Here is a 10,590-nt window from a genome sequence, read left to right on the forward strand (position 1 = left end):
CATAAAATGGCATATTCCTAGGCTAATTACACATGTGAGGGTACATTAGTGAAAATTACCACTGAAATAGAGTGGCGTAATGTACATACTAGTGACATTGGTAGGCAAGACCAAAAGCATGCATATATCCTATATAAGATGAACGCACTAGGCTAATAAAGTAAGTAAGAGAGCACTAGTACTTGTTATTAGTTAATCTAGAACCCATGGGAACAAACCGACCAACAATGATTCTTTCCCACCTAATTTTTCTATACATGAAACTTCAGATTAGTTGGACAGGATGCACAACCAATCATCAAGCATGGGGGAGAAAGCAGCCATCTATCAACGAAAGAAGTAAAATGGAGGGCAGGAACTGAGACGGGATGGAAGAATTAGAACAAGTTGTCAGAGGCCTGGCGAGGGTTCGCCGAGGCACTCGGGTGCGTGGCTGCTGGGGCGCCGGGACGCGAGCGCGTTGGAGGCTTATCATTGTTTCACCTGTATCCTCTGAACTTTCCATTTTCTTGAGGGAGGATAGCACTGAAGTTAAATGATAACATCCTTCAAATTCACACTAGCTAGCGTCGAGAACACCATATAGACGTACAAAAGGCCTGCAGCCTGCTAGCCCAGTACGAAGCCCGCCTTTTTTGGCCTGGCCCAAGCACGGAACAGCCCGGTGGTGGATGTGCTCGAGCCAGCAGCCTAGCACAATGACCAGGGCTGGGCTTGGCCCAGCTCGCACGGCGTCAGTCGCTTGCTCGGGCTGCGGAATGACTCGGCCTACGGGACATGTCGTGCTTATCGGGCCCGGCATGAAGAAGGGCACGACGCGCTGTGTCTGGGCCGAAGGCCAGTGGCACAGTGTGCCATACCTGGCCCATGTATATGGATTTCTTTGGGCCCGTGCTGTGCCAGGCCATGCGGCCCGTTGACCATCTATAACTGAGCTGTGTGTGACTGTGAGCTACACCTCTTCCCCTGCCCAGTCCAAATCGATCACTCAGCAGCGGTTGCTCTCCTCTCTCTGTGCCTGGGCCGGAGTAAGAATTTGGCCCAATGCCTACACCTATTTCCAATTAATCAAGTTTGAAATAGTTTGGCTTTGTAGCCCATAAGATAAATTGTATCTTCCTTAAATTTGAAATAGTTTGGCTTTGTAACCCATATAAGACAATTGTATCTTCCTTAAATTTGAAATAGTTTGGCTTAGCTGGACTCGGTCTGCCTTCCAATGTCGCTGAAACGATGCGCCCTCGAGGAAGCTCAAGAGGGGACTGCACTCCTTGCCATTTGTTACTACATCGGTATTGGTAAATTGATGGTACTACCGTATTAGCGTTCTCATTCCTTTCAGGCCTAAAACATCTTGACAGTTTATCAAGTAATAACTATGCTACAAGACGCAGCAAAGCAGCTTACCCGTGGGCCGTGGCTCCATGAACACAAAGAAACCCTAAACACAGCCATTACAATCACACACAATGGATAGCACTGGATACTAACACAACTGTGAGTGATCACGATCCAGCAGCCTCTGGATTATTTGTCAAGACCATTATTGACTGCTCCACAGGCAAACCGTGAAAAAAAACATTCCAATGCAGTTCTACTTGAAGCAACAGATGACGGTGAGTTACAGCGCGGCATGTCGAAAACATCAAGTATCTACTACGCCTTATTATTCTTTGCCATCTCTTCCACATCAAGCTCCACTGCCAGTACTGGGCCATCCTGTTTCATGGCCATGCCGCTGTTGCACAGACAGTAGGAACAAACATTTAGCCCATGCACGGTGTAGGTATTAAATGTAGGTGGATATAGCAAAGGAACAAACCTGTTCTCGACTGGACCGTGATCAACAGCCGTTCTTAAAGAGTATATCACTCTGCCAAGGATGTCAGTCATTGGGACAGGTCCAAACAAGCGGCTATCTCTAGCTTCCTGTTGCCAAACCAATCATGAAAAACTTTTACAAAAATGGCCTTTGTTGAATTGCAATACACTTAGTCACCAAAAATACAAGTCGTGCATCTAGAATACGTGACAATATCTCCGTTTTACACAAGAAAATTGTGTACAACACCAACTAGCATAATTACACATGTTACTGCTACAAGCATTATTATATTAGCTCAATAAGATACATACATACCTTTTGCTTGAGGGCTAGGTTGTCTGCCAGGACCCAGCATTGGTCTTTCTCAAGTACAAACGGCTCATCCTTCTCATCATTAGAGACCATCTCATAGCCTTCCAGGGCAGCCAGTCGTCGAATAATTAAATCATCAGATTTCTCTGGGTCTTTTAACAAGACAACATCCCCAACAAACACTTGTCTGTGAAGATAATTTGATACACAGCAGACTATTAAAAACATCTCAAGCAATAGATGATGCCAAATGGCCTTTGGCTATCAGGTGAAGTGGCTTTACAAACCAGCCAACCAGGTTTCCTTCATGTTGAGGCCTTATAGAGTTTTTACAAAAATGCAAAATAATAGCTATTCCATGAGATCCAACAGTTGACTTAAAAGGAGGTATCAGGACATCAGGTATCAGGAAGTTCAGCACATACATGACAGAAGCTTGAGAATCAACTAAACTTCACATAGTCAACAGTTTGAAAATAATGTTGTTTTATACAAATAGATGTACTGTGATTGACAGCTGTTCTTAAAGACTATTGCAAGAAAGGAATGTAGTACCATTGGATTCCATTATGCATTGACTGCATTAATTGATTATCTAATATGCAAATGAGCTTTTGTGTATGCATGGTTTATCAAGTATGTGTTAGGCCTGAGCTAGATTGTACTCTGGGCAAGTGGGCATTACATAAATTTGCACCAAAGCCCATTTCTGGACCAGTGAGAAAACCATCACCCATCTATTGCATTGTTACTCAACTCCACAACAGCTCCAAGCAGTGAATAACAGAAAATCCAGTACTTGTAACTGTTTATAAAACCCTTTTTTTTTGTTTACAGAAGTACTTTTTAAAGTTATTTTTCCAATAACATGACATTTTTCTATTTTTCAACACAAACGTTGGCTAAATTTAACTCCGCCTATGATGGGGCGCCTTTGGTGTCCCAGCATAGCAGGTCCCAAGCCCTGGTAAAGGAGTAGGGTTGTGTTAGGCGTGGCGAGCCAATGTAAAAACTTAGCCACTTAAATGGAGATGAAACCTGAAAGAAAATCGTTGGGGCGTAACCCTCTTAGCGACGCGCCATATCGGAACCCGGGTATGGTGTTAAATGGGCAAGGGCCGGGTCGTCACCCCCGTGACGCGTCGTGTCGTGATCTGGGCATGGTGTCAAGTAACCAAGGATCGGGTCGTCGTTTCCTTAGTGGCGCGCTACATCGGCGCCCGGGTGTAGTAAAAAATGAGCAAGGGTCTTCGCATCAGAGTCGACGGGTGCGAAGGGTAAGGAAGCTAGTCGAACCAACTAGGATCCGTTTAGGTAGTTGGAATATAGGATCACTTACAGGTAAGTTAAGAGAATTAGTTGATACCGCGACTAGGAGGCGTGTAAATATATTATGCGTTCAAGAGACTAAATGGAAGGGTCAGAAGGCGAAGGAGGTGGACAATACAGGTTTCAAGCTTTGGTACACATGGACAGTCGCGAATAGAAATGGAGTAGGAGTTTTGATTGATAAGAGCCTCAAGAATGGTGTGGTGGGAGTGAGAAGGCAAGGAGATAGGATTATCTTAGTCAAGCTTGTCGTTGGTGATATGGTCTTGAACGTAATTAGTGCGTATGCCCCCCAAGTAGGCCTCGACGAGAGTGCTAAGAGACAGTTCTGGGAAGACTTAGATGGCCTGGTTAGAGCTATACCTAGTAGTGAGAAGCTTTTTATAGGAGGAGATCTTAATGGGCATGTAGGTACTACAAGCACAGGTTTCAAGACAATTCATGGAGGTTTTGGGTATGGTAGTAGGAATCAGGAGGGGGAGGAAGTTCTGGACTTTGCGGTAGCTTTTGACCTGATGATAGCCAACACTTTCTTTAGAAAGAGAGAATCTCATCTAATGACCTTCAGTAGCGGACAACACTGTAGCCAGATTGACTTTGTCCTCGCAAGAAGAAAGGACAAACGAGCATGCTTGGATTGCAAGGTGATACCAGGGGAGTGTGTTGTTTCTCAACATAAGCTTTTGGTGGCAGATTTTCGTTTTCAGGTGCGTGCCCGTAGGGATAAACAAGCTAAGATTGAAAGAACAAAGTGGTGGAAACTGAAAGGGGAGACGTCAGAGGTATTTAGGGAAAGGGTTATCAAAGAGGACTCTTGGAAGGAAGAAAGCGACATAAACAATATGTGGGACAAGATGGCAACCAACATTCGGAAGGTAGCCTCAGAGGTGTGTGGAGTAACCAAAGGAAGGGGACGCGAGGCTAAAGATACTTGGTGGTGGAACGAGGAAGTCCAAAGGGCTATTAAGGAGAAGAAAGAATGCTATAGACGCTTGTACCATGACAGGAGTGTGGACAACATAGAGAAGTACAAGGTGGCAAAGAAGACTGCAAAGCGAGCTGTAAGTGTGGCAAAAGGTAGAGCGTACGAGGATCTTTACCAACATTTGAGTACGAAGGAAGGAGAGAAGGACATTTATAGGATGGCTAGGGTTCGTGAGAGAAAGACACGGGACTTCAACCAAGTTAAGTGCATTAAGGATGAAAGGGAGCATCTCTTGGTAAAGGAGGATGAGATCCGACATCGATGGCAAGAGTATTTTGACAAATTGTTCAATGGTGAGAATATGGACACAACCTTTCAGTTGGATGACTCTTTTGATGACACCAATAGGCGCTTTGTGCGGAGAATCCAAGAATCTGAGGTCAGAGAGGCGTTGAAAAGGATGAAAGGATGTAAGACGATGGGACCGGATGGTATCCCAATCGAGGTGTGGAGATGCCTCGGGGACGTAGCTGTAGTATGGTTAACCAAGCTGTTCAACCATATTTTTCGATCGAACAAGATGCCTGATGAGTGGAGGAGAAGTATATTGGTACCGATCTACAAGAATAAAAGGGATATTCAAAGTTGTACAAATTACCGGGAAATTAAGTTGATGAGCCATACTATGAAGCTATGGGAGAGAGTTATCGAGCATCGTTTGAGAGCAATAACGCGGGTCTCTATGAACCAATTTGGTTTCATGCCCGGAAGGTCAACCATGGAAGCCATTTTCTTAATAAGACAAGTTATGGAGCGGTATAGGGAGAAGAAGGACTTACACATGGTTTTTATTGACTTGGAGAAGGCTTATGATAAAATACCAAGGAATGTTATGTGGTGGGCTTTGGACAAACATAAAGTCCCAACGAAGTACGTCGGGCTCATTAAGGACATGTACAGCAATGTTGTGACTAGAGTTCGAACAAGTGATGGAGACACGGATGACTTCCCGATTAGGATAGGACTACATCAAGGGTCAGCTTTGAGCCCTTATTTGTTTGTTTTAATGATGGATGAGGTCACAAGGGACATACAAGGGGACATCCCTTGGTGTATGCTTTTCGCGGACGATGTAGTGCTAGTTGATGAAAGCCGGACAGGAGTGAATCAGAAACTGGAGTTATGGCGGAAGACTTTGGAGTCCAAAGGTTTTAGACTTAGTAGAAATAAAACTGAGTATATGAGATGTGACTTCGGCACTACTACTCGGGAGGAGGAAGATGTTAGTTTGGAAGGTCAAGTCGTGCCTAGGAAGGATACCTTTCGATATTTAGAATCAATGCTACAGAGGGACGGGGATATTGATGAAGATGTTAGCCATAGAATCAAAGCAGGGTGGATGAAGTGGCGGCAAGCGTCTGGTGTCCTATGTGACAAAAGAGTACCACAGAAGCTAAAAGACAAGTTTTATAGGACGGCGATTAGACCTGCTATGTTGTATGGTGCAGAATGTTGGCCTACGAAAAGACGACATATTCAACAGCTAAGTGTCGCGGAAATGCGTATGTTGCGTTGGATTTGCGGTCATACAAGAAGGGATCGAGTTCGGAACGATGATATACGTGAGAGATTAGGGGTAGCGCCAATTGAAGAAAAGCTTGTCCAACACCGGTTGAGATGGTTTGGACATGTGCAACGGAGACCTCTAGATGCACCAGTGCGTAGTGGAATCCTAAGTCAGGATAGTAACGTGAAGAGAAGCAGAGGAAGACCGAAGTTGACTTGGGTAGAGGCAATAAAAGGAGACTTGAAAGGATAGAATATACCCAAAGACTTAGCCTTAGATAGGAGTGCTTGGAAGACTGCTATTCACGTGCCTGAACCTTGATTGCTTCTGTTGGGTTTCAACTCTAGCCTACCCCAACTTGTTTGGGACTTAAAGGCTTTGTTGTTGTTGTTGTTGTAAACGTTGGCTAAATTTCAAAATCATATTGTTGAACTGTGATCAGGTTCGTTTGAAGGGCGGTCTGGTACAAGAATCTAATTAAGAATTGTACCTAGGAGCATCTTTAGTCTTTACCAAGCTGTGCAATATAGCTAGCTTAGTTAATGAGATGGATATTAACAAACTTCGCTGCTTACTTGATTATTTCTGTTTTAGGCTTAGTCTGTACCATGCTGTGCAATATAATTAAACATTGGCTAAGCGGTTCCTGGGTTAGTTTAATAATAGTTTTTGCAGTAGGAAACAGATTAAGAAGAAATTGACATGGTAAGACAATATTAGTTTACTATTATTTAATTCTTTGCAAAACAAGACATCCTTAGTTCATGCATTCTTTGCTGAACAAGACAAGATAGCATTTGAGGGAACAGTGACCCAAGCCCGAACTAGGAAACTACAAAACAGAGTGTAAAAAAAAAAGAATGCCCTTACTGCAAATTGTTTACTCAGATGGAAATACATTGCTATTGCATGTTCTCAGGTACGAATATAGAGCACAAGCAAAGGGAGGTCAAGCCAAAAGACGTACAGAACAAGTTGCAATCAATGGTTTGGTGCCCACATTTTGTCCATGAACTTCAGGATGAATTCTGTACTAATCAAGGCTCCAAGATGAGTATTGTATATGGATGGAAACTTTGTCAAGTCTACATTCAAATGTGCAAGACTGACCCTCATTTGGATTGTGCAGAAAGAATTGTGCATATTTTGGTGTAAGCTGTACCAGGCCCACAAAACAAGACTGGGCTAAGTGAACCCAACCAGCCCAAATAGGAAGGATACTATCCTAAAACCCTAACAGGAATCAAGTTCAGAAAAATAGAGAAGGCGAGCGCTCTTGTTCTTTTCCATAGTTGCCTCCCTTGAGAATCGGGATTTGGGAGTAACTCTCTACCTCTTGTGTTCTTGGGCATCCTTGTGATTGCACCAGCTTGTCTACTTTGCCTGGTTCAGTAGACATTGATTGAGCATATACTTGGGACGAATTCTTTTTATCACAGATTGTTGTCCAGACAGATGTAGCCTGTTCGTGCCCTCGATTCGCCAGGTTATGGATCAAGTGATCTCCACAATCCTAAGACGAGAAGATCGGGCAAGCACCCACGTCATAATTACTGTATTTGAAGCTCTACATCATATAGATCAAGTCACCCTGGTTGTGTGTACACACTAAAGGTGAGCACTGAGCAATACCATTGAAAATCTCGGGTAACATCCCAGTACAAGAATATATAATATAACTTTACAACAACAACAACAAAGCCTTTAAGTCCCAAACAAGTTGGGGTAGGCTAGAGTTGAAACCCAGCAGAAGCAATCAAGGTTCAGGCACGTGAATAGCTGTCTTCCAAGCACTCCTATCTAAGGCTAAGTCTTTGGGTATATTCCATCCTTTCAAGTCTCCTTTTATTGTCTCTACCCAAGTCAACTTCGGTCTTCCTCTGCCTCTCTTCACGTTACTATCCTGGCCTAGGATTCCACTACGCACCGGTGCCTCTAGAGGTCTCCGTTGGACATGTCCAAACCATCTCAACCGGTGTTGGACAAGCTTCTCTTCAATTGGTGCTACCCCTAATCTATCACGTATATCATCGTTCCGAACTCGATCCCTTCTTATATGACCGCAAATCCAACACAACATACGCATTTCCGCGACACTTATCTGTTGAACATGTCGTCTTTTCATAGGCCAACATTCTGCACCATACAACATAGCAGGTCTAATCGTCGTCCTATAAAACTTGCATTTTAGCTTCTGTGGTACCCTTTTGTCACATAGGACACCAGATGCTTGCCGCCACTTCATCCACCCTGCTTTGATTCTATGGCTAACATCTTCATCAATATCCCCGTCTCTCTGTAACATTGATCCTAAATATCGAAAGGTATCCTTCCTAGGCACTACTTGACCTTCCAAACTAATATCTTCCTCCTCCCGAATAGTAGTGCCGAAGTCACATCTCATATACTCAGTTTTAGTTCTACTAAGTCTAAAACCTTTGGACTCCAAAGTCTCCCGCCATAACTCCAGTTTCTGATTCACTCCTGTTCGGCTTTCATCAACTAGCACTACATCGTCCGCGAAAAGCATACACCAAGGGATGTCCCCTTGTATGTCCCTTGTGACCTCATCCATTACTAAGGCAAACAAATAAGGGCTCAAAGCTGGCCCTTGATGTAATCCTATCCTAATCGGGAAGTCATCCGTGTCTCCATCCCACACATGCAAAACCTTGGCTTCGGATACTTAGCAGTTGAGGCACAGACACTGTCAAATTTTACTAGTTCCAACGTATCGCAGACAAGTTCAGTGAATTTTATATGCTATACAGGACCAGGTAAGAAATAAAAATGTGAGAGGGGAAAGTAAATAAAAAGTATAGGAGTAAATATTAAAAAATGGTGCTTCCAAGATTTCAATTGAATTTTGCGAATGAACTAGTATTTTATAAATTGTCATCTAAAGTGTTCCCTGTTATTCAACTTTTGAAGTAGGGTGAGGATACTTAATTTTCAGCCACGATAGAAACCTTGGGCACAGGAATACATTGCTGACTAAAGAATAGCATATTAGTGACTGGCAACATCAAAAAAGAGGAGTGCAGCTAACAGAGAGCAGAGGAGAAAGGAAGTTAATTGCTTACGTGGGGCTTAAATTTGCCAGCTTTCTGACAAGGAGGGTTCCTCCAGTTGAAGATACGATGGGAGCCATGGCTTCTCCCCCTTTGGTCCAATGCGTGTAGGTGAGCTTGCCTTGGAAGAAGTTTTTCCATATCGCATCAGTTAGCTCTGTACTGTTGATCTGGCCCACATTATATTTCTGCTTGGATAGAAACACAGAGAAGAGAAATGCATGAATAAGAAAAGAGTTGAAAGAAAAAAATGTTATAAAATGACGATGCGAAACGAAGAAAAAAAATGTGATGTTGTGCTTGCGGTCTTGATCAATGGGTACAATCGACATCCTATCACTGAGCAGACGATATGAAATCAAAGTAGAAATGTAAGGGAATGAAGTCCATGTTATGCTACTATTCCTTAGTTGTGGCTGCTGTCAACCTATTCAAATAGTTAACTCTAAGCTGAAGTGTACATCAGTGTTCTGATCAAGGGCAAATGGATTGAGCAGTGTAGTAGAATCAACGAGTGTACAGACACAAAGATAGATAGGGGCAATTAATTACAGGGCAAGATGTGCTGCTACTAGGATGCTTGGATCCAGAGAGAGGGTGGATGAGTAGGATTTAGAAGAAACATGGGGATGGGGATGGATAGGTGCAGTACCTTCCACGAGAGGGAGATGGAGTACTCGAACTTGTGCGCGGCATAGCGGAACCAAGTCGACAGCGAAACCATCCTCCCCAACCCCTGATTGTAGGCTGCCCAGCTCTTCCACGCCCTCCTCCAGGAGCAAACGCACTGATCCCCACCCCTCTGCTTGGGGGAGGGGGTTCCTCCTGCTCGGTGGCGGCGGCTGGTGCTCCCCGCAGTCCGCAGTCAGAGGATGGAGAGGGGGCGCTGGCGGCGGCGGAGGTGGTGGTGGAATGGAACTATGGAAGCGGCGGCGGCCGCGTCGCGTCGCGCAGGCAGAGGGGCCTAGGGGGGGGGGGGGGGGGGGACCCTGAGATTTTTCCCCATCCGCAGATGGGAAGTAGGCGGGCTTCTCTAACCCCTAACCAATTCGTGGGCTGGGCCTGGGCCTCTTTCACTTTTGAGTGAGAGTAGGCCTCTATGAAATTACTTAGACTATGTTTGGACCTCCTATGAAAATGAAAATCTCTCTCTCTCTATTCTATCTTCTATCTCCAACTAAAAAAATACCAAGTGATACCGTCTGTCCGGCTCCCTTCGATTCACCTCGCGATAGCCCCAACCAGCCTCGCCTCATCTCTTTCCCGCGCTAACGTGGCGTTCGGCATTGGTAAAAAAATAAAAAAGGAAAACCAACCCCATCCGGCCTCGCCTCATCTCTTTCCCGCGCGAAGGTCTAACAAGTTTGCTAAGGGTTAGACATGAATCGAGTATATTGCTTACACTTGAAGATCGTATCCTTGAAGTGCATCAAATGTTCAATAAGAAGGCAAACCTGATGGTACCCACACATTGAATTCAAATGAAGGCCAAAGTCGTGTATCGTTGTGTTAAGAAAATTATGGGAACAATCTAATTCAAGCAGAAGACAACAATGCAAAT

General features: G+C 44.2%; 1 protein-coding gene across 1 annotated transcript; it reads right to left on the bottom strand.

Annotated features, from left to right (window-relative positions):
- Nucleotides 1-1,487: 1,487 nt before the first annotated feature.
- LOC136494136 (mitochondrial ATP-independent inner membrane protease subunit 2-like) lies at nt 1,488-9,998 on the bottom strand. The gene is made up of 5 exons (XM_066490290.1): nt 9,682-9,998; nt 9,042-9,217; nt 2,141-2,324; nt 1,823-1,929; nt 1,488-1,738 (listed from the first exon to the last, which is right to left on the bottom strand). Exons 1-5 carry the CDS (start codon nt 9,751-9,753, stop codon nt 1,657-1,659), a joined length of 621 nt encoding a protein of 206 aa, XP_066346387.1. The 5' UTR covers nt 9,754-9,998; the 3' UTR covers nt 1,488-1,656.
- Nucleotides 9,999-10,590: the final 592 nt, after the last annotated feature.

This window comes from Miscanthus floridulus, chromosome 11, assembly GCF_019320115.1.
Source record: "Miscanthus floridulus cultivar M001 chromosome 11, ASM1932011v1, whole genome shotgun sequence".
Lineage (NCBI taxonomy): Eukaryota > Viridiplantae > Streptophyta > Magnoliopsida > Poales > Poaceae > Miscanthus > Miscanthus floridulus.